We start from the raw sequence: 24,526 nt of genomic DNA on the forward strand, positions 1-24,526 counted from the left end.
GAATGGTACATTAATGCACATGAAGGCATCTAGAGTCTTCACAATGCTTCCCCCTGGCCACATATACATCCAATACATAAAAGCCCCTTGATTTACTGGCACATTAAGTGCTTGACAAGCATCAACACATTGCCCAAAGCATCAAATGCTAGTGCCTGCATGCAAATCAACCCAATGGGCACAAAAGCCCTTTGATCTGCACTCCAATTTCCTGCAATTTTGCCCCGAATGTGAGATTGCTCACATCATACAGCATGTATGAATGCCCAATGGCACAATTACATCAAAAGCCCCAAATGTTGACACCCAATTTCTTGCAAATTGACGCGGAATGTGACCAATGTCACCTAATTGTTGCCAATTTTGCTCAAAATATGAGCCATTTGGACTTGTACCTGCTCAATTGATGAAAATGGACAAACAAAATCCCAAAAAATTGAAGCAAAATGCCTCTGAAGCGATGATCAATCAGTGGTGCACAATTTCACAGCACTGCCCTGGAAACGACCCCTGCCAACGCGGTCCTCACACACACCTGCCCTACGCTTCTTCTCCAGGCGGAACATGCGTGCAACATAGTAGATGGCGGGAAGCTGTGACATGCGTAGCTCTACAGGTTGAAGACGGTGATTACAGACGACCAGAGTCGGATTGCAAGGAGGTGCGCATGCCTACAGGCGAGAGCTTATCTCTCAAGCGCAGGTTGAGGCAGAGATGGAGGCGGTGTGATTTTTTGCCGATGATGACGAGATGCACGTAAGGTGGGTGTAGTAGAAGCGGGTAACGTACTCGGTGAAGAGCACGCAGAGGACGGCGGCGATAACGTCGTTGACGCCCAAGGCCCCGAAGGAGAGTGAGATCGTCTGCGCAACGTAGAACCCGCCCAGCAGTGAGATGCCGCCAAAGAGGGCTCGCCGGAAGGGGCTCCGGTTGAAGTACCCCTGGACAGCCTTGGTGGTGCGCTGTCGTATGCAGGCTGATGGTTGGCGGCAGCGGTTGGCTGCACACAGATGGTGGCGGGTTGTGCTCGCCCAGCCTGGCCCGTTGCGTTTTTCTCCCGGTTCTATTAGCTGGCGCCTTCTCGCTCTCTCTTCCAGTGGCTGGTTTCCTCAGCCTGTCACGTGCTGTTGCTTGTTGACAGCAGCGCACAGTCAAATTTGAGGAATCCTTGCCAGTTTCCAGGCGTATGATGTCCACTTGCTTCTGTAAGCGCACACACTCAGCTCGTTTTGCAGCTCTTCTACAGTCGATTTCAAGCTCTGCACCCTTGAGAACAAAACCCTAAAACCAGAGCTCTGAAACCAGTTGAAGGGAGAGAGTTAGGGTTTCATGTGGGAGACATACACAGAGAAGAAGGGAGAGAGAGAGAGAGACATGTGGGGATAAGTCAACTCACAGTATGAGTGTGTGACTCCCCTATCACACATGTATATTTGCTCTAGTACACATAGTGCACTTAGTACATTAAAAGTACTAAGTGTACTATGTACTATAAAACACATGGGCTTGTACACACTATAAGGGTGGGCATAAAGCCTTTACCCCAACAGCTTTGTCCCGGAGAGCAACACAATGCTCATCAAACTCCACCCGTACGCCAGTCTTGCAAACCTGATGCACTGACAACAGATGAAAACCAAGTGACAGAACATACAACACCTGGGAGGAATGCCCCCCCCCCCGCCATCGGGAACTATCTCCATCCTGCCCTCACTGTCAACTGGGATAGTGGATGTATCCCAAGTAAGAATGTGACCAGAAAGCCTGCAGAGATCCTGTATACGGAACGGGAAGGAGTCATCTGCCTGGAAGCACCACTATCTAGAATCCACTCCCGAGTATCCGTTGTTGCGGAGAGTCCTCCAATCTCCTCCCGGCCTGAAGAAAATGGAACATCGGTGTCCACCACCTCCAGGTGCACAAAAGCTGGAGTCTTCATGATTGCTGCTGAGGAATCTTCACCCTTCTCGGTCTTCCGCTTGGGACACTGCCTCCAATAGTGGCCTTTCTCGCCACAATCATTACAGGTCCTCTCTGCCTTGAGTTTCTCGCGGTCAGTAACGGACTTCTTCTCAGAAGACTTCTATGACGAAGCCTTTCCTTTGCCCGTGTTACGGCCTTTCTACCGTTGGCCAGTTAAGGCCTCCGAACCTCCACCCTGAGGAGGGTTCGTGAATCGTTCCTTTTGGTCCAGGACCATGGGCACAAGCTCCTCCCACGTGATGGTGCTGAGCCTGCCATTGGTAATCAAAGACGAGTAAAATGTTGAGTACTGAGAGGGCAAGTGTGACAGCAACGTTATGGCCATGTCCTCTGACGATATCTCCTTCCCAGCTTGAAGAACTTCCTGCTGAAGAGCCTGCAGCTTGTTAATATGCTCTCGCATCGTCGATGTCTTTGCAGGGTTCATAACCCGCATCTGTACTTTCAAGGAAATCCTCTTCATGGGCAATACGTTGTTGTAAAGAGCCATATACCTCTGGCCAGCGTCATATGCTTTACATGATTGATTACTTGCGGTGTGTAGTTGAGAAAGATAAACGAACGGACCCTGGCGTTGACACGATCCCGCATCTGTGTCTGAGACTCCCGGTCCTTTCGGATCGACGGTAACTCCCCTTCCTGTACTTCCGGCCGTGGAACTCCAACAACGACGAAATCAGCGAGGTCGTAAGACTCCAGAACAGATTCCATCATAACCTTCCATATGCCGTAGTTGCTCCCGTCCAATTGATGGTCCACCGGGAACGTGGGGAGTGTCGGGATCTTCACATGCCTCTCGGCCATCTCAAACAGATCTGCCATTGCGGGGATGTACTCTGAAATGGGTGGGTGGGTGGGAACAAAGAAAAACTAATACCTGCAAGTGGCTGTCCAGCAAATCAGCCCGCCGTCCTCTTGCTTCTCCTCTTCCCGAACAGTCCCGTATGGTCCACCAATCAGCAACGCAGCAGTCCCCCTCTTGCTCACACAAATCCCAAGAACTATCTAGAGCCTAGGCTCTGATACCATGTCAGAATATGCAGCGGAGATGATGACCAGATCTGGGAACACAAGAGCAAAACGCAGTGCAGAAAATCACAGCACAAGAGAGAGAGAGATAGAGGCGTGTAACTCTGCTCTATATACACAAGAAGATCCTGGGGTTGATACAAAATGGAATGGGGGACTGGGGGCCTATTTATATGGCCCCATATACCAGTCGGCCTGTGCTACAGGCAGCCGACTGGTCCTGAATCTCCACGACCAGCAAAAGCCTCAAGTCGGCCAGCTAAACTGAGTCGGCCAGACCATAAATGTGGTTGGATACATGAAGGTTCAGTCGGCCAGCATAAAGGCCCTCCTGCCAACACACGGAAGCCACCCAAGCCATAGAAAGATGGGAAAAAATAGGGGAATAATACGGAGAGTGGGGAAAAATGAGAAAACACCTCATAAGGGCGGGCACACCCACAACAAAGGCCCTGGTGTATAAAAATAGACAGGAGATGACTTCTAACAATTCTTGCATTTCTTGGTTTAGCAAGAAGTAACCAATAGGGGCCACTTCAAGTTGTGAAGCAAAGTACACGTGAGTATTCATAGTTACAATTGAGTGTGTATGGCTCATGAGACTTTTGGGAGGTCTTTGTGTGGGGACAAAGTTAGCGACACTGATTCTCAACGATAGTCAGAGTGCTATGGCAGTAGCATGAAATCCGGTTTTCATGCTCGTACTAAGCACATTGAGGTGGATTACCATTAGGTGAGAGAGAGAGGCTACATGAAGGAGAGATAAGCTTTGTTTGTCTCTACACATGACAACATTGGATGTCTGTATTCTAAAGCTTTGCCCAAATAAAAGTTCGAAGCTTTTTGCAAAGGTTTTGGCTTACTGTCTTTTGAAGACTGATTTGTAGTTACTTTGAACATGTTCACATGATCATTGTAGGGGGGATTTGTAAGTTTTTAGTATTGATGTGTGAACTAGAAGTAATAATACTCAATAGGGGGTACTTTTTACCTTTGTATATCAAAAGGGTTTTTCTCTCATATGTGAACACACCTTGATGGTGTATAAGTGACCTCTAAAGGTCACATCTTGTACTTTGTATCTAATCTCATTATCTCATTATTGTGTGTGCATCGTGCTAGTTCACACTCTCTTATTGTTCACTGTGATGCTTCATTGCTAAACTAAATCTAATCCTAAACCCAACATATATTTCTTGGTGTATGTTGCATAGGACATGGCAGACATGTAGGTGCCAAGCAGTATTGGTGGACAATCTTTGCAAGTCTTTGTGCTGATCCGACGACGATGGATTATGAGCCTTTGCATTGGCGCAAAGTGGTCTTGGAGTGTTCAAGAACTTGGGTACGTTTGATGAGTCACTGCGGGGGGGGGTCGGGTTATGGATAGAGGTTAGACACTCCTAAGGAATAGTAGAGTCGATGTTGAAGCTGAGTTTGTCTCTGCCCCGGATCCCCTCTCTTGAGCCTCTTGGGGGAGCTATCTGTATGCCAACTAATCTCCAAGGGATCTAACCAATCCCATGCTCAACACTCCCCAAGATACATGAGACCGGGCCCTCAGCATGTGGCCACTAGGTAAACGGATTAGGGGGTTCTAGATCAGGGGCTATTGAAGACGCTCGTAAAAGGCTGGAATTGATTGCTGGAGGGCCGGCCTAGCCCAGTCTCTTGAGATGAGAGAAAACTGCTCATGGCCTCGGCAACAAATAGAAAGAGGTAGGGTGCAAGTGGGCAGCCTTGCCGGATGGAGCGAGAAAGAGGAAATCTGTCACCTCTGGCTCCCTGAATGAGAACCTGACTGTGAGAGGCCGAGTAGAATCCAGAAACACCACGGATCTACTCCTTTGGGAAACCCATTCGGTACATGGTGCCCTCTAGAAAGCCCCAGTCAACTCTATCATAGGCTTTCTTGAAATCCAGGAGGAGCACAATGAGATCTTACTGTCACATCCTGGCCAAAGCCTCTCAGAAAGTGAAGATGTTGTCCAGAATGCTTCGATCCTAAATAGAACCTGTCTGATTGTCATGAATCAAGTTTGGGAGGAAGGGCTGAAGTCTCTGGCTAATGGCATTAGCTAAAATCTTGTAGGCGGTCCCAAGGAGGGTGATGGGTCTCCATTGTCGAACATCCAATCTTTTACCACCCTCCTTAGGACTCAAGTGAATCAGACCCTCTGAGAGCCTCTCTGGCATGGTGCTTGTGATCATAATCTCATTGAAGGTTGCTCGAAGGCCACCTTCCTAGTCGCAAAGGAAAAAGGAAACTGGAAGCCCATCCGCCCCCGGGCATTTACCCCTAGGAAGAGCCGTCAAGGCCTCCGCCAGCTCCTCTGCTGTGAAGGGAGTCAATAAGAAGGTCCGGAGAGTGGGGGGAACCACCTCTCTCATGTGCTGCCAGACCCTCTCTCGTGCATCCACCAGCAGTGAGGATAATGGGGCATCAATGGGGAGGGATTTGAAAAAATTTGTGGCAATGGCTCTCACATGGGGGGGGGGGTCAGAAACGATAGCTCCATTCTGGCCTTGCAGCCTACGAATACCATCTCTTTGCTTGTGGGGGTCAGCAATCTCAAAGAAGTCCCTCGTAACTCTTATCTCTAGCCTGGGTCGAGAAGGAAGTTCTGGCATAATATCTGCACTCCACCCTCCTCTCCTCTATGGATCTGAGCTCTCAATCCATGGGCTATCTAGGGAACTTTCCTGAAATCGCTGGAGAGAAAGAAGCATGACCCCTCCGAATGCTCACGGAATCCGCCAATCTGCTCTGTGCTACCTCCTGCAGTAAATTGTTGATCTCGCCAAGGCCGGCATCCAAGGTGCGTGCGGCGAAACCAGAAGAGAGTTCTCTATTCAGCTCTGAACCATAAGAGGCCGAGGCTTGGGACATGTAAAACTACAAGAGAGTTCTCTCATTGTTGGGACATGTAAAAAGACGAGAGTTCTCTAGCTCTAAGAACTTGTACACAAGACTCCTCCAAGGAGTTTTATCTAATATAACTCGGAGGGGAGGGGGTCGGCCCAAGGCTATTTCGACCTCTAGTGTGGTGTCCTCTCTCTCTCTCTCTTTCTTATTATATTAATAGATCTATATGAAAATACTGCATCATGGAAATAAACTGAAAAAACGAGAGAGAGAGAGAGAGAGAGAGAGAGAGAGAGAGAGAGAGAGAGGATGAAAATTCCATTGTTTGGTTTCAGCTGGATCACACGAAGACCATAGGAGCTCTTATAGGAGTGGCAGAGGTACTCCTTTTTACAGATTTTAAATAGCAAGTTGAATGTTTCATGTGTGATTGAAGCAAGTTTTCTGATTTGTCCATGATTCAACCAGCCATGTCTTTGTGGGTGTCGTATGAGAATGAGATACTTTGTTGTTTGAATGGTTAGACTCAAGCCGCAAGCGATACCGAGGAGATGATGATTATAGGTCCTCTGACCGATCTCACAGAGATTCGAATCGGGATTCAAGGCCTGTAAGTCAAGAAGTCTTTGCATTTGTGTAGTAAATTGGGATCACTTTGTGGACTCCTTGTATATGCAAGGATTATGTTTGTATCGTGTTGCTGAGTAACTTGTATTCATAATGCTGCAGGAGAAGAACCCGCGATTTAGAGAAAGGCACGATTCTGATGAGGAAGAATCTACAAAGCATTAAGGTGCAGTTATTTTCTGAAGGGTACTTGATGATTGGCATACTTGAAAAAATTTCACTGTATAGGCTTTTAGATGTACTGTGAAATGATGTTTATGTAATTGCACCATGTTTTTGTTGCTGTGACGTTTTACTGAAGCTCATCTCATTGAAGGTTGTTACACAAGTGCATACAGTAGTCTATCACCATAGGCATAGTTTATACTAAAGGAAACGGAAGCTACTTTTTTGAGAGGAACACCACGTTAGCAAGGGAAATGCAAAATAAAGGAGAGGTGGGAGAAGAAGAGGGAGAGGAGAAACCCATAGAGATGTAAGAAAATAGCACAAAGAAAGAAAGAAAGTTTATATTAACATCTATGAAAGACCCTGAGGGTCTATACGATCAAAATCGATAGATATGATCCATGAATAAACTGGATGTTAAAAACACACGAAAATGAAGAATAATTTGTATGCCAAAAGAAACAGGGCCTGCGTACTACACGAGCTGTGTATAGTCAATGAAATGGGCAGAGATCAACCTACATCACCCCGCTGATGAATAGAGTACAGAGTGGCTGGTTCTCTGGAAACAAGGGCGTCTAGCTCTCTAGAGGGACTGCGCAAGGGATGGCTAGGTCGGATATGGTGACCGTGGGCTGTCTGCTATCCGAGCTCCTTTTGGGTCTGGGAAGTGGTTGTTGCAGCCATCTGGTGATGTTCAGAGTCTTGGGGAGGTAGCTTGGATGGACCTAGACAAGACAACAGGTGATAGAAACACCAGAATTCTGTGGAGGTAGCTTGGGTGGACCTAGACAAGACAACAGGTGATAGAAACACCAGAATTCTGTGCAGGCTTCGACACCTGTCGGGCAGAGGTGATGGTCACACATCAGCAGGCAAAGAATGTTAATGCTGATGGTAACAGGCTGGTGCAGGAGATGTGGACTCTGCTTTTTGTTCCACAGTCTGGAGCTGACCCCACGAATGTGACATAGTCTGCTTTCAGTAATGCCAAAGCGTAACTATCTACTTGTTCAAGGGAAAGGAGGGGAGATGCTATGGGTGCTATTAAGGTGTCCTAGGTTTGCTGAGAGTTGCTGTTCAAAACATTTTATCTTCTTCCTACAACCAAGCAATTTGTGCTGTATCTTTGTAACTGTGTTTTAAAGACATTTTTGCCAATCAGTTTTCACATATTAAAAATGCCTGATGTTGCCTTGCAGCTGTTCGTCAGTCGGTGGAGGGTCCATGTCTGCAACTCATATGGGATCCGTTTTGTGAGCTTTTTGTACTTCATTTGTGCATGCATTAGTCTCTTACAAGACTTCTAGCAGAGTGCAAAGATAGAGCAGTTGTGTCTAGTGATACTAATTTGTTTCAATGCAGTGGCTTCGAGAAGATGGGAAGTAAAAACATCTTAACGTGGCACTTATATTGAAGTGAACTGACTAACTCAATGTGATGTATCCTAGAATTGGGTAGGTTATGGGTTTAAACAGGTAAAGCTTTCCTTGTATGGCCCTTAATAAGATCTGCCGGTTTGAGCTTTTGGGGGTGTGGGTTTTTTCTCTCGTTATAGCTTCACCATGTGGTTTCACGACATGCTCAATGATCTCTGTAATACCTGTACGTTTTTGCCAGTTGTGGTGCTCTCGTTGAAGTGGTAGCTGATTAGTGTAATTGTTTGTTTTAACTAGACTGCACTCGTTGGAGTGGTAGCTGATTAGTGTAATTGTTTGTACTGCACTTGTTGAAGTGGTAGCTGATTAGTGTGTGATTGTTTGATTTAAATAGACTACACTCGGAGTAAGTATTTTTATGGCTTTATCAAGGTCCTGGAATTGAAAGGGAATGGAAGGGGTTCTATAGTACATATATGGCTGAGAAAGCTGCATGATGTTTCTTCAGATGAATGGAAAACTCAACGGAGTAATCACGGTGAGACTTCTAAATCTGGTGGTGTAGCATTAACATGAGTCGTGGCCATGTTTTAAAATAGTCAGTACTTACTACTTCGTGAAACTCAACTTTCCGACGACAAATCAATATGAAATGTACTTATCCAATTAAGTACACGTACTTTATCCAATTAAGTTTGGGTGATCTCTACAGAAGGCTGATGGATCCACATCACCAAATGATTTCCTCTCTTTGAGTGAATTTCTTACACGAGGTGTTATGCTTCTGTGTGTAATTGTGTCTAATGATAAGACTATTTACTACACTTTTATGCTATTTTGAGAAGTTGTAGAAATTATAGGTACATAAATCTATTTCAAAACTTGTACCATAGGTAGATGCATGCTAACTTAACATTCTCAAGAAGTTTGATGGAATTTTAAAATTTTATATCTTTAATATTGTTGTAAATTATCCTTTTAAGCCACTTTTTAGCTCTCGTCTTTGGCTTTTATTAAAAGGGTAATATAATTGAATTATGCTTTATGGAAAAATAAGAAAGAGCCTAGTATAACCTTAATGCACATTTTGTCTCAATTATCGTACTAGTGTTGTCTTTCATCAAAATTTTAGGTAATATATGTGAAGTATGCTTTATGGACAAAAAAGCAATTTCCAAGGTTAATCAGAGTGCATCCAGATCAAGGGGCCCGTTAGAAATTACTCGTCTAGACATCTCACATCCATCACAAACTCCTAGGAGTGGATCGTGTTATTTCATCACACTTTTGGATGATTTTAGTAGGTTGATATAAAGGTCTAAAAAGTGTGATGGCTTTGCATGATTAGGTCATGGTTGAAAAAACACTTGTAGATGCATTCATGTGCTAATGAGTTTTAGGTTTTTCAAGCAGTATGGCATTCATAAGCAAGTAGCGCAAATAGAATGGAATGGGAGAACGAACAAGCCTAGCCTTTTTAGAGAGTTCTAGATGCATGATCATTGAGAAGAAGCTCTCTCTTTATTAGTATGTTGAAGACGTCAACCTAGATTGTTATCGTATAAATGAGATGCCTACACAAGGCATCCAAGGTAACACACCTTATAAATCTTAATCTTTGCTCAAGCTAGGATTGTTGCATGACCACATTATGTCTATATACCACATTATGCGTATATCCCAAATGCAAAGAAAGGCTTGATATTAAATCAAGAAAGGTTCTCATGATGCGACACTAGAAAAGTAGTACATGTATATTGTCCTTTTTCACTAGCATTTCAAGACTAGGAGGTGCATTTATGTTTGATGATGAAGATATTTTGGTTCCTTTAGTCGTTACACAATCAAGTCCCTCTATGCTGTCCAAAAGTAACATTGGTTTTAAAATGAACAATTGTTTCTATCGTGACAATAATAAATATAAGCTCATCTACTACCAAGTTTAGTATATTAGGTATTTGGTATTGAAATGTATAAATCGCATATGGATGAGTGGGGGGACCAAAGTGTGGAAGGAGGTGCTTGTTATCCCAAATGTGGTGAAATTGTGGAAGTTGAACGACATATATAGTCAAGTGGTATTCATCATATTTTCACTCCCTTTGAGCTTGGACTCTTGGGAAGGGCAAAGTGGGGCAATACCTAGCAACACCCACCTCTCCCATGGCCCAATGAGATGTGGGTGCCTCTTCTATTGGGCCTCTCATCATGGTAGGCATTACACCTCATGGGCATGTTGGCATTGATGACATTTTTGACATGGTATCAAAGCCCCAATTTGTGATTCTAGTCTACGTCTTTGTAGGATCAATTGGAGGAGGGGTGTTGGAAGATTGTTAACCACTTCGTACGTTAACATGGTTTCCTCCAACCCACCTCCTATCGTAAGGTGCTTTGCCATCTTAGACGCTTGAATGAGCACTTATCTTTTTTGTAAGACAGTGCTAGAACATATAAAGCATCTTTTTGTTTGTGCATATGGAAAGTCTAAGGACTTCACGTACATATTTGCTTAAGACTAGTAATAGTTGTCCACCTATATTTAAGTTTGGTCAGTCAGCCTAGTGTGAAAACTAGTCTCTTGTATATGAGTCATTTTTTATCATAATCAATACACAATAATTCCCTTGCAACTTGTGAGCTTCCCTTTTCTCTACTCTTGCTTGCTTGTGCTCTTTTGAACCTTGCATGCTTGATTGATGCTTGCTAGATAGTATTGCTTTTTTTTGTTTGGTAGGTTTTTGCTCTTTCATAAGCTTTCTCTTCTTCCCCCGCCTTTTGTGAGAGATAACCATCACAAAATACCACGTCCATTTGCTCTATCTAGGCAAAGAGAGCTCTCGCTTCATAGCAAGGAGCATTGGAAAGGAGCGTTTCAATTTGATAACAGAGTGAGGACGTGACAGACAAGCGAACACACCCACAAAGAGAAGTTGTAATTGCAGCTCTAAGGGAAGGCTTAATTACACATGCTCTAACAAGGCTATGGTAAGCTCTTTCCTTGAACATATTTGTGCTGCCAACAATGGGGACCATCCGTCCATTTCAAACTATTGGGATTTCATTGCTCGATGTATATTAGGAGGTTACACTCTTAAAAACTTACAGTTTAGGAGTCTTGGATGTGTTTAGGTGGTTGTTTTTTGTTTTAGTTTAAAGTTTATTTACATTAGGGCATTCTATTTTCATATTTTAGAAAGGAAAAAATCATAGTTTCTTGGTGATTTACATAATTTGAAAGCCTGTAAGGCTTTAATCTTGTTGCATTGAGCCAAGGAATAACTTAGCACTTCTGATTAAAGTGAAATATGAGCATTAAGCTTTAGTAGGTGTGGCCTAGAGTGAAATAGTTAAATGTTTTCATACATTTCGTGATTTTTTTGATGCATTTTTTGAATTGGTAGCTTATAAGTATGCAAATCTAACAAAAAACACTTAAATACTTGCATAATCACCATTAACTAAGATTAGGATCCTTAATGATCTCTTTAATCAAGTCCAAAAAATCTAAAAAATGTAAAAACTAGGCCAAACCAGCACTTGGGTTGGAAGTCGTGAGTCTAGAGTCTCATGAAAAAAGATGTGTACCTAGAGACATAAGCGTAGAGATGTCTATAGACCTGAGCCTAGAGAGGCGAGTCGAGAATACTGTATCAACCCATTATTACTACCTTCTTAAAGACTTGTAAGGCCATACCTACTCGTGTCCTTTAAGGATTTTCTTTTGTCATACAATCTGTACCAGAGCTACACACTAAAGTATAATTATTACCCATAATCTTATCATAGACCTATTGTTGGGGCATTAAAGTATCCACTGCATGCTAATCCTATCATAGGCTTATTACATAGAAGTTTGTGCCCCAAGTAGGCCTATCTCATAAAAATAAAGAACGTGAGCCTAGTTCATAATACAAAATAGCCGTGAGCCTATAGTCATGATGAGCAAGGATCTTTGGGATAAAATGAGCCAACTAAATACAAATGTGAGTGAAGAAACATTGAAACACCTGGAAGAGGGAGCCACCATGGTTCTTTGAGCCTAGATTCACTAATTCGCTCTATAAATAGCACCATGAACTTCATAAAAAGGACACTAAATAGCCCTATCTTTGGGCGAAGCTCTAGTGAAGGAGCCGGGGGAGTAGGACTAGGAACCCAAGGTTCGCTCCCTTAGGAAGTGGTCAAACCATGTACGACGCCATAGTGTTTTAAACATTTGGTGTCGATCTTGAGCTGGGTTTATCCCTAGCTAATCCCAACAACAAGTAGCTCAACAAACCCAGTTTTACGATAATTGAGAAGTGTCTTTTGCTGCACCTTTTACTATACCATGTACCATTAGGGACGAGTATTTCTTCACAAAACACACAATAATAAAACAAGAACATAGTGTGCAAATAGGAGACCCACTTTCCAAAGGAGCTCATTATAGAAGCATCTTTACCCACGAAACCAAGTTCTAGTTTATCTCCTTTTGGACGTCTCCATTGAGAGGAGGAACAGAGAACATGGGGAAGGATAAAGAGCTAATGCACCACGGGATCTCAACAGAGGGTTCAACAAGGGCATTTGCATAATGTGTTCTTAGCTGTATAGTGAGTCTGGTGTCTCAAAGCCACGCCGACGAAGAAAGTGCCCTTGGAAACCACACCCCATGTATGGGACAAGAAATTCCTAGCTCTGAAACAAAAGGTTTCGTAGAATCACCACTCCCTTATTTTTCACTACCATGTGAATATGTTGAAGACATGATGTTTAGGATGGTATTTGCAATGGAAAGGGGGGTTGCCATAAAAATAATACCTAGGGGCTCAGAGTTGTGCAAAACAAAGCCAATCCACATCTCAAGGATGATGACCAAATTTGATGGAACTAGAGATCCCATTCAATATAGAGAAGTTCGATAAAGTTTGCGAGGCCATGGAAATTATTGATGGTTCCACCAAGATTTTTTCATATTGACTTCAATTTGAAGGCAAAGAAGGCTAGTGGTTTAGGTGTCTAAACCCACATAAAAAGGCGAGCTTACAAGGTTTTTAGACACAAATTCATTATGGGATTCTTGCCCACTGGAGCCAGATAGAGCCCTATCTTACAGATCTATTAGCTCAAGCATGAGGAGGGTGAAATAATGTGGGACTATATTACTAGATGTTAACCATAATGGTTAACATTATTTTAAGTGTGGTTACGATTCATGTAATTCATTTTTATGTAAAATCGTGCTAAGCGCTTCATGTAAGAGATCTGGGATGACCGCGCTTACGACATGTATAACGCTAGGGGATGAGCAACAAGCCTAGATGTACATAGTCAATTTTGGGTCCCCAATTGTTAAATGGGTGGCCGAACATTGTAAAAAGAGAGATCATGTATATAAGTGACTTATGAAATATGAAAAGGATATACAATCCCAATATCATGATTGAGTCTTCTTCTTCTTCCATCTTGCTCTTTTGTGGCTATGGTGGTGAGCTTGTGTGTTGATGCATGCTTGGTTGCGTGATTATCTGTGTGTGCTTGTAGGTGATGCTCCCTTCCTCACCTCTTCTCGATCTCTATCTTTGTTTCACTCTTGCACACACCCATGCATTGAGATAGGAGTTGAGATCTCCATAGCTCCTTGTCTCATTTCTCCCTACTGAGCTCAAGGAAATCTCCACTTAGGTGACATAAGTGGTGGTAGAATGAGCCCCTAGCAGCTTCACATCGAGGAGTTAACCCTCTTTAGGATTGGCTAAGTGCATGTTCCCAAATTGACCCTTGAATTCTCTCTCTTCTTCCTCTCTTCTTCCTCTCTCATGCAAGGAGAATACTCATTTAGGTGAACATCTTTGGCATCGCTGTCTCAGAGATAGCACTTAGCTTAAGGTCCTCCACAATGTATTCCTAAGCTGCTAGAGTCTTGATTTGCCCGGATGGAATGCAAATCCATTGGTAGGAGTTGGTTATGAGATGTTTGTTTGATTTGTGCATTTTGTTTTTCTGCATACAATGGAGTGTAATGGAGCATAGGAGCATAAACAGCTTTGGAGGCTACAAGTGCCCTAATTTTGCTCTTGATTTCATTAATTTTGGTTTTTTCTTCAAGTAGTAAAAAAGATATTTGACGGCGGTTGTCAGAAGATATGCCATTTTGGTACAATTAAGACACTTTCCTGTCAATCTGTGAGCGTACGTTTGTATCTTCACAAGTGAACAGTCGTACTTTCATGACGAGTGAACCGTCGTACTTTCATGACGAGTGAACGTCCGTTCCCCCCACTGGTGAAGTCTTTTGCCAACATAAAACATAGCCGTACCTTTTGTAATTGAATGATCGTTCCTCAGTCGGGGAATGCCTGTTCTTCTATCTATCCCCCACGATTGTACCTTGCCGACGCACGAATGCCCACTCCCCTAAAAGGGAATGCCCGTTCTTGTTTATATCATGAACGTTCGTAGCTTCGATTAAGCCACGCCCGTACCAACATCAGGCAAACGCCCGTTCCTCTGTGAATGAATGGCCGTTCCTAAGCTTCCAGAGAAATAAAATTTCCCTGTCAAGAGCGTGACTCTGCTCTATCACTCGACAGATTCATGCATCTACTCTCAGGGAAACTAGTGTGAAACAACCCCTTATTTTACGACAATGAATCATCCAACACACAATCACTTGCTAGATCTGACTCTTCGATCAACACAGAGTGGTGTTGATCCTTGATAGCACCAATGAAAGTGGAGAACATCCAAGCACATGACGAACCACTCCCGACGACAAGAGGATTGGTTGCCCAGTGCATGGACATACCTTTGACCCAAGAGCAAGACCCAAGATCTCCTACAACGGAGTATTGCCTCGAGATTGAAGAAATTTATCTTGGGAAGAAACACACAATCAAAAGTGTCTCATCCTAGGGACACGAGCATGGATCGTCAATTAGAGAGAACTCTCACACCCCGCTAGATTTGAGAGCGGATGTGGGGCATGGCCTAGATAACCCAATCCAAATTGATCTAATGGTATGTGGAGCCATGCTGACTACTATGCCGACAGATTCATCCCAAGATCATAGGCCAGCACCAAGCCTAGGTCAAGAACCAATTCGCCAAGGTCCAGGGACCTCCCACCAAAGAGAAAGAGTCCACCTAGAACTTTCTAGCCAACACACGACACACATGTATAGCCACTACCCACCTTGCGGAGTGTATCCCAGATACCATAGGGATCCTTATGAAGCACACCTCAACCCACCACTGAGGCATGGTTCACAGATGGGATACTATTCTCTAAGCCTAGCTTCCCCACCTATCGTACCCCAACCTGCACCAACCCAGGCTATGGTAGGATTGACATCGGAAATGTTGAGGATAGCTATGGAAATAGGGAGGGGGATAACTTCAGGAATTGTACCACTAGCACTTGAGAACGGGTGCAAGGGCCAAGATTGGGAAGGAATAAACTAGCCCACATTGCCAAACTTATCACCAAGTTTGACGAGTCCAAAGACCCCATACCTCATCTGGAGATGTTTAACCAGATCTATGAGGCATTTGGTCATGTGGAAGAAAATGTTAAGGTGACTAACTTTACCCTCTCTCTCTCAATGGAAAAGTAGGACAATGGTTTCGATTGCTGAAAGTAGAAGACAAGGCTACATTTGACACCTTGAAAGAGGCTTTCAAAGTAGGATATTCAAGACAAGGAACTCGATGGATTCTGATTGAAGTGTTACATAATATAAAACAGAAAGAGGAAGAATCCATCCAGGACTATATCAACCAGGTGAGATATCTTCACTCTCACTGATGATAGGGACAAGTTCTCTGATGAAAGACTGATCGGTCGATTCCTAGAGGGACTTGAAGATGTAACCTTGGCATAACTTCCTATATGATTTGGGGTATACCTCCTTTGAGCAATGTTATACCTCCTTCGAGCAATGTTATACCTCCTTTGAGCAATGTTATAGAAGCACCATGGATTTCGAAGACTATTTCAAGGAAACTCATTCCCAAGAATTTCATGAGGGCACTTTTTAAACTTCTTTAAAACCATGAGTATGAAATCGAAAGAAAAGGGAAAAGAATCCTCTTCAGGAGGACAATAGGTGGAGCAGCTACTAGCAGCAATGCAACAAGTGACCCAACAATGGAGAGTAGGCCAAAGCCATGACCAAGTTGGGAAACCTCGTCTTTACCCGAAGAGAGAACTAGTATGGTGCCCGATTTTTCAAGCAAACCACACTAGTACAAAATGTCCACATTTGAGACCTAGACCCACTTTCTATTGTGCCTACTACCAAAGATGGGAAAACCACACTAGTACAAAATGTCCACATTTGAGACCCAGACCCACTTTCTATTGTGCAGATGGGGAAATCACGAAACCTCAAACTTCTACCCAGTAAGGAGTTGCTTAAGTGAGGCCTCTACTGAAGGCCTTGCCGCCTAACCCGAGGCACCGTTGGCCTTGCCAGCCCTAGCACAACACAATGCACCTTAACCTGGCCACATGAAGTGGTTCCATGAGGAATCCTCAGGGTGCTTGAAGTACCCTTGCCACCCCTAGTTCTTCCACCACAACCACCATTACCTCGAGTGACCCCCCCTGTTCATCACCAGTTGACCCTGATGAAAATATTTGAAGAAGGTGAGGAGGGAAAAGCTATTGACAACACCATGTTTGAACCCCCTGAGCCAAGCAGTCCACCCTTGCAAATCCTGAGTCACTATGTGATGGAGGAGGGTGAACATAGTCACCCCGTATACCTAGCAGTCAGTGACATCACATGGACGAGACTTGAACATGTTTAAACTACCACCTAAGCAATGCTATCACTTGAATAACATGTCTAAACGACGACCTATGCAATGCTATCAGTGTGATGAACCTCATCAAATAGTTGAATGTCTAGTGAAGAAAGGGATGGCTAGTACTCGCATCTTAACTCCCATATGTACAAGGATTACCCATTAAGAATGGGTGTAATAGGAAAAGGAAATGAAGCTTAACCAAGTACCGGTATTAACTTGCTGTACGGGACGACTTCATCCACAGTGCCTCTCTGAATGTAGTCACACGAATGCAAAGTAGAAGGAGAGCCACAGCTTACGCTGCTACCGCCGTTGATGCATCTACTTTTTTGTAGAAGCAAGAAACTCTAGGACACTCAAGGATCTCATCTTCTAAAGAGGTTCCTAAACAAGCACGAGGATCTAGGTGCTTGCAAAAGAAAAAGGCCATAAAGATCGGCAAGGGAGATAGCCGTGTTGTCATAAAAAAGTGGGTCCGACAAGGGGACAACTACCAATGTGTCTTCTTCCTCATCTCACAAAGAAAAGATACTACCATCCACCCCTCAAGCAAAAGAGAAAATGGACCCTAGTCATCTACCCAGAAAGTTAGCCGAATATCCAAATCTAATCGAGGAGAGGGGGAGGTTGAAGTCCGCCCATAGAGTCAAGGATTGCCAAGCTCAAGCAGTTCAAACTACGGAAAATTCCTTTATTCCTAACCTAAAACCAACCGAGGAAACCTAGGAGCTTAATGGAAAAAGTCCACAAAGATCGGCAACAAGGGAGATAGCCGTGTTGTCATAAAAAGTGGGTTTGATGAGGGGACAACTGCCAATGTGTCATCTTTCTCATTTGACAAAGAAAAGATACTACCATACACCCCTCAAGCAAGAGAGAAAATAAACACTATTCATCTACCCAGAAAGTTAGCCGAATATCCAAACCTAATCAAGGATAAGGGGAGGCTGACCGCCCATAGTTAAGGATTGTCATGCTTGATTGGAGGAGAAACCTCAAGCAATTCAAACTATGGGAAGTTACTTTATTCATAACCGAAAACCAACCAAGGAAACCTAGGAGCTTAACATAAGTCCCAACCACCAAGCACTCCATGCCCGAGAGAGGTAGACCTAAAAGCCACGGTAGTCCTGCACTAGGTGGATGCTATTGTTGCGTATCTTAAGAATCTGAGGGACGACCATCCAAGAAGAACAGACAACACTGAAGTTCATATTCCTATACCCTACACCTTGAAAAGACTAAGCATGAATAGGGATAACCAAATTCATGAGTCCACACCCATTCCGAGAGATATTGCAGGTCTTTCCTCCTTTTTGTCCACACATCTAGATTCCCATTGGCACCTTACTTCAAGGTAGCCCAAGTCTATGGGAGGATTGGATGGAAGGAAGGCTTGCAGGAGGAATGTAGGAATAGGTGGTGTTGAGAATCCTAATATGGGATTGATCATGGTGGTGTGCAACATAGATTAAGCATAAACTATGGTGGGTTAAACCACACCAAGAAATCCATTACTAGAGAGAGAGAGAGAGAGAGAGAGAGAGAGAGAGAGAGAGAGAGAGAGAGAGAGAGAGAGATGTTAAATTTGCAGCAATGTGATGAGCTATGGTGGATCAAATGTTAGAATCAATATCATTAGAAAAGAGATTAGATGATAAGATGTGATTAGTGAGCAATTAACTGATAGCTGAATGTAGACATGGATAATAAAAAACCAGCAAATTCTCATTAGGCCAATGCCTCAATTTATAGAGTTTACATCCAAGCATCTAATCCCACTGATCTCTCCTTGATTCACTCCACCTCTTTTGCTTGATTCTCTCCACCTCTTCCCAGAATATCTCCACACCTCCTAAATCTTCTCATGCTACCCTTTATTCTCTCCTAGTAGATACTTCTCACCTTTTCACAGCTTCTCTCACATTTACAGATTCTCTTTTACAGCCTCTTGCTAAGGGCTTGTTCCCGCACACACCTTATTCGCTTGTATATTTCAACACCTCCCCTTAAGTGAATACTCCTAGCACACCTGGACCTTATACCAAGTTTCCCTCTTACTTGGTAGTCCACGACCAGTGCCTCAAGTCCCTAAACTCATAGTCCTTGACACACTCTCTCTCTATGTGTCCAAGGCTACTACAAGTGCCCCATGACCTTGACTAAAGTGCTCACATATACATCTACCACATGGCCTACATCATCGGCGGCTGAGAGGTGGTTTTACTCTGTTGGGGCAGGTTACATTGGGTTGTGGGGTTTCTCTCTGTCTCTCTGTCTCTCAGAAAAGATGATCTGACTCCACTTCCTTAGGAGCCTCCATGAAGTTTGCCGATGTCGTTCCTTCTCCACTGGGTTTGCTGTAGTAGTCTCTTGCCATGTGTCCTGGCTTCCCACAGTTGTGGGGCAAGTGAAGGTCGTCCCCCCTACTCGGCCTCTTCCTTGTCCTCGTCCTCGAGAGAATTCTCCTCGGGTGAAGAATGCTTTTTCTTCTCCAACTGTTGAGTCCAGCCATTTCTTCTCTTTGACCCTGGTCTCTTGCTCTAGTAGAGTTCCTTCTATCTTGTGCAGCTTCAATTCAGGTACGTTCTTTAATGTTGCTACAATGTTTTCATACTCACCTTTGTCCACACTCTTCAGAAGCATTGCTAGTGCCTCATCATCTTCTACCTTCTTGCCAATGGCTACCAGTTGTTGCTGCTTAATGCTTTTATATTTGTTCAAGTGTGTGATTAAAGGTTCACTTTCCTTCATATCCAGTTTTTTGTAGAATTGCATTAACAGATTTATCTTTGAATTTTTTGCTTGAGTGCCAAATAATTTATTGAGTTCATCCCATGCATCTTTTGCCCATTGTATCCCTGTGATGTGATGAATGATTTCATCATTTAAACTGAGTGCGATAAGTCCTAATGCTTTCTCATTCCTGCTCTTCCACTCATTTTCTCCACTTACCTCTGGGCATTCATCTCTTCCCTCAACTAGCCCCCACAGATGTTTCCTCATGAAAGCAAATATATGGTTTTTGTTTGCCATGTATAAAACTTCTCCCCATTGAATTTGGCTATTCTTGTGTCGTGCTCATGATGATGTGAAGGGGATCTTACCTCTTGATCCAATTTCAAGATTCAAGGGCAGTGTCTACCCTTTTATTGTTGGAATTAGGGTTGCAGGAATGCACACACAACTTCAAGAAGATGAGGAGGCTTGAGCACAACACAGTAGTGTATTATGAGTGCCAAAAATGAAAGATAACAAGCCCTAGAAGATAATGGGCGTATATACAATGCACGGGGGAAAAAACCTCCTAGTGAGGGAAAAAGTGCCCCGGCGGTCCTAAGTGTGTTCACACACATCACTACTATAATATGGTAACAAATCCCCCCTGGAGTGATGCGGTGAACAAGAGCTAGCACTCATGTATAGGGAAGTGTCTAGCTATGTGGACGAATCCACAAAAGGGAGTAAGCCCAAAGCTTTGCGAAAAGCTTCGAACTTCTCACGAGGCAGAGCCTTTGTGAAAAGGTCTGCAAGGTTATCCTGTGTTGGCACATAAGCCAAACTGATCTCTCCTGCAGAGAGTCTCTCCCTGACATAATGGTAGTGCACCTCAATGTGCTTCGTACGAGCATGGAACACTGGGTTCCGCGCAACTGCCAATGCGCTCTGACTGTCAGTGAAGATGGTGGTGGCAGATGGCTGCCCAACACCCAAATCAGCCATAAGGCGTCTGAGCCACACACACTCAACCGTAGCTGTGAAAGCTGCCCTGTACTCAGCTTCACAACTAGAAGTGGCCACAGTAGGCTGCTTCTTGCTCAACCATGATATGCATGAGCTTCCAAGCATGAAGCAAAAACCACTCGTGGACACGCGTGTGTCATAACAACCAGCCCAGTCAGAATCTGAAAAAGCATGTAAATCTGGCGGCAATGATCCCCCCTTGGGATAAAACAACCCAAGATGCCGAGTACCATTCAAATAGCGAAAGATACGCTTCACTGCCTGCCAATGCTTAATGCCTGGGCTATGCATAAATCTGCTCACCTGTGAGACTGCAAACTGAATGTCTGGCCTCGTAATGCATACATAAATGAGGCAACCAACAGCTGTCTGATAGAGTGTGACATCAAAGTGATCTCCAGCATCATGAAGACTCAACTTCAAACCTGTCTCCATTGGAGTAGCAATAGGCTTGCAGTCTTCAAGGCCAAATCTCCGCAACAATGTTTCAATATACTTTGTCTGACACAAAGCAATACCTCCATCACACTGCTTAAATTGTACCCCCAAATAATGATGCAAATGCCCCAAATCTGACATCTCAAAAGAGGCATTCAAATCAGCCTTAAAATCAGCAATATGACTCTCATTTGGTCCTGTGAGCAGCATGTCATCGACATAGAGAGCAATGATTAGATGTACACCATCCACACGTTTAACATACAAAGTGCTTTCTGTTGGACTATTCTGAAACCCATGTGCAGTCAAATATGCATGTATTTTTTCATACCAAGCTCGTGGAGCTTGCTTTAAACCATATAAAGCCTTTTTTAACCTGCACACTTTGTTTTCCTGCCCTCTTTGAACAAAACCACGAGGCTGCGATACATACACCTCCTCATGCAAATCTCCATTTAAGAACGCAGTCTTTATGTCCAGCTGATGTACATTCCAACCATTATGAGCTGCTAATGCACAGATGCTACGAACAGTGGTCATACGACATGTGGGAGCAAAAGTCTCATCAAAATCAATGCCCTTCTCTTGAGCATAACCTTTTGCAACAAGCCTAGCCTTATGGCGATCCACTGTGCCATCAGGCTTACGCTTCAATTTGTATACCCACTTAGTGCCAATGGCCTTCTTGCCAGGGGGCAAGTCACATAAAGACCATGTACCATTCTTCATAATAGCATCGTATTCTGCTTGCATAGCAGCCATCCAATTTTCTGAACTTTGTGCCTCATCAAATGAAACAGGCTCACTTTCATCGCACATACTAGAAACAGCCAATGCATAACAATCTGACGCATAAGAGGCACCATGAGAGCCAGAACGAGTGCGACTAGACAAAGGGGCATCCAACTTGCTGTCACGCAAAGTCTGCACCAGCCATCTAGGCATATTCCTAGAGCCCTCAATCTCTTGTCTCTCATCCTCAAGTGCATCATGCACATCTGCATCAGATATAGGCTGATCTGTGCCATCATTTAAAACCTGCATAGGCTGAAAAACTGCCTCATGAGGTATTGCACTTGACTGTGCACCACTGAAAAGAGGCAACAATGTATCATAGACATCACGTGAGCTGATATCTGTCTCCTTAGTACATGAAACCAAGGGCTGAACTGCATCTTCCACAAATACAACATCACGGCTAACCAAAATGCGCTTTGTCTGTGGATGATACAAACGATAGCCTTTGCTCTCAGCACTATATCCAACAAAAATACATTTGACAGCTTTGTCATCCAATTTTCTGCGATGTTGCACGGGCACTAATGCATATGCCAGGCAACCAAAAACACGTAAATGGCCAACAGATGGCTTGCGGCCATGCCAAGCCTCATATGGAGTGACAACCTGTAATGCTTTGGTGGGACACCTGTTTAGTACATAAGTGGCACACATGACAGCCTCAAGCCAAAAACCATGTGGTAGACTTTGACTCTTAACCATACATCTTGCCATTTCCATGAGAGACCTGTTTTTTCTCTCAGCCACACCATTTTGCTGTGGTGTATACGGCACTGTACATTGGTGTTTTATCCCACGCTCAGCCAGAAATGCATTAAATTCTGAAGACATATACTCCCCCCCTCGATCTGAACGGAGGGTGCCCATCTTACTTTCTGACACATTTTCAGCCATAACCAAAAACTGTTTGAAGCACAAAAACACTTCGGACTTTGCCTTCAAAGGATATACCCATGCATGCCTGGTAAAATCATCAATGAAAGTCACGAAGTAAAGGTAGTTTCCAAATGATGGAGTTTGCATGGGACCACAAACATCACTGTGAACAAGCTGCAATCTGTGTTCAGCTCTCACTGATCCATCTTTGGGAAAGGAAGCACGCTGCATTTTACCCAATATGCAGCCCTCACAAACATGCTTGACAGGTGCCTCAAGCTTAGGCAAAGAAGACACCATTTCAGATTTCTGCAGGCGCAGCAAACTTGCAAAATTCAGATGACCAAAACGTGCATGCCACAGTTTTGCATTTGAAATAGCCTGCGTATCCATAATAGCACATGCTGAATCCTCTACACATTTGCCATCCATATTGAGCTTATACAGCCCTCGACATAGTGAACCAGATGCTACAATGATGTCACCACAAGAGAGATCATGAACAGTACATCTGTCATCCACAAATTTTACAACCAAACCTGTTTTGGCAAATGCGGAGACTGACAGCAGATTCTTTTTGATCCCTGGCACATACAATGCATCAAAAAGTGTAAAGGTGTTGCCATTTGCAACATTCAGCACAATCTGTCCAACTCCTTTAACGGGATAAGAGGAGTTATTGGCACAAGTGACAGTATTCCCTGTGGGAGCAGACTCAAGGAAAGTGAATAAACTGCGCTGCGAGGTGATATGCTTAGTGGCACCACTGTCAAAGTACCATACATCTGAATCTACTGCAGACATACATGTGTCATGCAAAGATGGGTCATAACTGCACTGCGCATTGAATGCCCATTCTGTATCTAGCACAACATTAGCAGATTCATTGTTAGAAGGAGAGGCATCTGCAACAGCCATACCAGCCTCTTTCTTCTTAGCCTCTTTCGCAGCCAGCTTAGGACACGCTTTGATGACATGATCATTTCCCTTACAGTACTTGCAAAATGTCTTCTGTTTGTCACCCTTCTTCTCATCTTTGTCTTCCTTCTTTGGTTGCGCAGCATTTGCAGATTTCTGCTTACTAGAAGAAAAGCCAGCTTTACCTTTCCCGCTTCTCTGACTAGCAACGAAAGCTTGATCTGCGACACGCATATTATTCCTGTTTTGCCTTGACTGGTCTTCTTGCAGCAAAACAGAAACTAACTCCTCAAATGATAAGGCATTGGGATTGCCTTTCATCATCAAGCGAAGAGTGGAAGCAAAACCCTGATAAGAATCTGGTAGACCATTCAAAACAGTCTGCACAAGTGAACTGTCTGACAGGATTTCATCTGCAGAAATGAGCTGCTCTTTGAAATCCTTGATCTTTGTCAAAAAGCTATCCATAGAATCACCTTCGTTCATATGCTCATTCTCCAACTGTTTTCGGAGGTAAGCAACACGAGCCTCATTTCTTGCCTGATACAATGTGGCAAGTACATCCCAAGCATCCTTAGAAGTCCTGCAGGAGCGAATATGTGGGATAATGGTACGTTTGACAGACAGCGCAATCAAGGCATGAGCCTGCGCATCTCTACCATCCCAACGAATCTGCTCTGCTGAAAGTGGTGGTTCTCGAACAGCTGCTACAGCACTTGTGCCTGCACCATCATCAACAGTACCTGTTTCTGATGTGTTTGCAGCATTCCCAGCCACAATAGGACGTGCATCAATACCCTGCACAATATTCCATAACCCCTTTGCTACCAATACATGTCGCATCATATATGCCCACAATGGATAGTTGGTGCCATCCAACTTATCCTCAGCAGCCAACATG

At 43.8% G+C, this 24,526-nt stretch overlaps 1 protein-coding gene across 1 annotated transcript in view; it reads left to right on the forward strand.

The window, feature by feature from the left end:
* CBP20 (CAP-binding protein 20) overlaps window positions 1-8,199 on the forward strand; it is a 63,618-nt gene extending 55,419 nt beyond the window's left edge. Inside the window, exons 6-9 of the mRNA XM_086795186.1 lie at window positions 6,214-6,258; window positions 6,403-6,488; window positions 6,608-6,671; window positions 7,876-8,199. Of these exons, the coding sequence (XP_086651312.1) occupies window positions 6,214-6,258; window positions 6,403-6,488; window positions 6,608-6,670 (194 nt within the window). The 3' untranslated portion in view covers window position 6,671; window positions 7,876-8,199. The remainder of the gene's footprint in view (window positions 1-6,213; window positions 6,259-6,402; window positions 6,489-6,607; window positions 6,672-7,875) is intronic.
* The last annotated feature ends 16,327 nt before the right edge of the window (window positions 8,200-24,526 follow it).

Source organism: Cibotium barometz, chromosome 1 (assembly GCF_041138505.1).
Source record: "Cibotium barometz isolate CiBa-2024 chromosome 1, ASM4113850v1, whole genome shotgun sequence".
In the NCBI taxonomy this organism is placed as follows: domain Eukaryota; kingdom Viridiplantae; phylum Streptophyta; class Polypodiopsida; order Cyatheales; family Cibotiaceae; genus Cibotium; species Cibotium barometz.